Consider the following 1,470-nt stretch of genomic DNA (forward strand, 5'->3'; position numbering starts at 1 on the left):
TACAAATTTTTTCCTCTTTGGTTTATGAAAAACTACCAAACTTCTGTTTAATACATTTACTTTTATGATCTTTCTCTGTTTAGCAGCACATGCTATATAAGTACATACATACTGGTATTTTATCATGAGAATCAAACGTCTCATCTCAAACTAGTGATACTCCTTTCATCCACACTTATATATGTTTTCTTTCCATGATAAGAAACTTAAGACCTTTCTAGCAGTACATTTTAGAGAGCTTTGAAAGAATTTTTAATCAACATATTACATAAAAAGAATTTTGATTTTTAAATGAAATCTTTTTAGTACTGTGGCATGATGGGTTTAATTTAATAATTGAAGCTTAACTATAGTAATCACATTGTACTGTTTAAACTGTTTCACAGCTTTAGAAAAATGATTGATTTTTAAAGTATAGCCAACATGAGACTGTGTAGTTACAAGCAGTGAATACTAGAAAATGGTGAATGAATAAATAAGATGATTTTTCAGCAGTGTTCGTTCATTATTTTGCTTTTAGGAATCTGGAAGAAATCATCCTCTTTGGGTTTCAAATGTTCTTGTAATTCTAGTCATTTCTTAGCTTTCTCAATACCATCTTGAATTGCTGATTTAAGTGACTCTAAAGAATCAAAGTTCTTTTCTGGTCTGAGATAGCCAACGATGGCCACATTGAGGATTTCCCCATAAAGGTTCTCTTTGAAGGTATGTACAATGTGACTTTCCATGAACTTTTTTGTATTCTTGAAGTATGGGTTCCATCCTGTGCTCACTACCATTTTATGGATATCTCTACTTCCAACACTGGCTGAAACACAATAAATGCCAGTGGATATATCAGCTGGAAGATTATCTACTACTTGTTCAGGAAAATGAGCAGTGGGGATGCCCAATTGCTTGCAGATGCCACCAAAACCCCACACCACATGGCCACAGCAGCAGTAGGGCAGATGCCTCATGATGCCACCTATGTGCTGTGCAAGGTCTGGCCCAGTCCATGCCTCCAGTAAGGTTGCTGTCTAGGTGGTGGCCAGACTCTTCTGAACCAGCCAGAGGACGCAGGAGGGAGCTTGGCGGTAGGCTGGGTGCACAATGGCCAGGTTGCTCAGACGATGTGCTGCAGCAGGTCCCTCATGCCTCTGACCCTACAGAAGCTACCAGGAGATCTCCAATTTTTTAATAGTAGCCATCCCAGTGGATGTGAAATAGCATCCCATTGTGGTTTTGATTGCATTTCCCTAACGGCTAATGATGTTGAGCATTTTTTCCATGTGCTTTTTGGCTATTTATACATCTTTTTCGGAGAAATGTCTATTCAAGTTTTTTGCCCATTTTTAAACTGTGTTGTTTGCTTTTGTTGTTGTTGTTGAGTTGTTCTCATCTCCTTTTGTAGAAGAAGAAACAGAATGAGAGACAGAGTAGCAATTTGCTTTAAGGCCACAAGGCTGGTAACTTCTGTTGGTGAACAAT

At 38.0% G+C, this 1,470-nt stretch overlaps 1 protein-coding gene across 1 annotated transcript; it reads right to left on the bottom strand.

The window, feature by feature from the left end:
• Positions 1-541: 541 nt before the first annotated feature.
• LOC119540997 (riboflavin kinase-like) lies at positions 542-959 on the bottom strand. Its single transcript, XM_037844912.1, has one exon. It carries the CDS (start codon positions 957-959, stop codon positions 573-575), a length of 387 nt encoding a protein of 128 aa, XP_037700840.1. The 3' UTR covers positions 542-572.
• Between the last annotated feature and the right edge of the window lie 511 nt (positions 960-1,470).

Source organism: Choloepus didactylus, chromosome 7 (assembly GCF_015220235.1).
Source record: "Choloepus didactylus isolate mChoDid1 chromosome 7, mChoDid1.pri, whole genome shotgun sequence".
NCBI classification, from domain to species: Eukaryota; Metazoa; Chordata; class Mammalia; order Pilosa; family Megalonychidae; genus Choloepus; species Choloepus didactylus.

What these genes read in the sequence shown, in the direction of transcription:
- LOC119540997 (XM_037844912.1), bottom strand. Translation starts at nt 959, where the DNA reads ATGAGGCATCTGCCCTACTGCTGCTGTGGCCATGTGGTGTGGGGTTTT.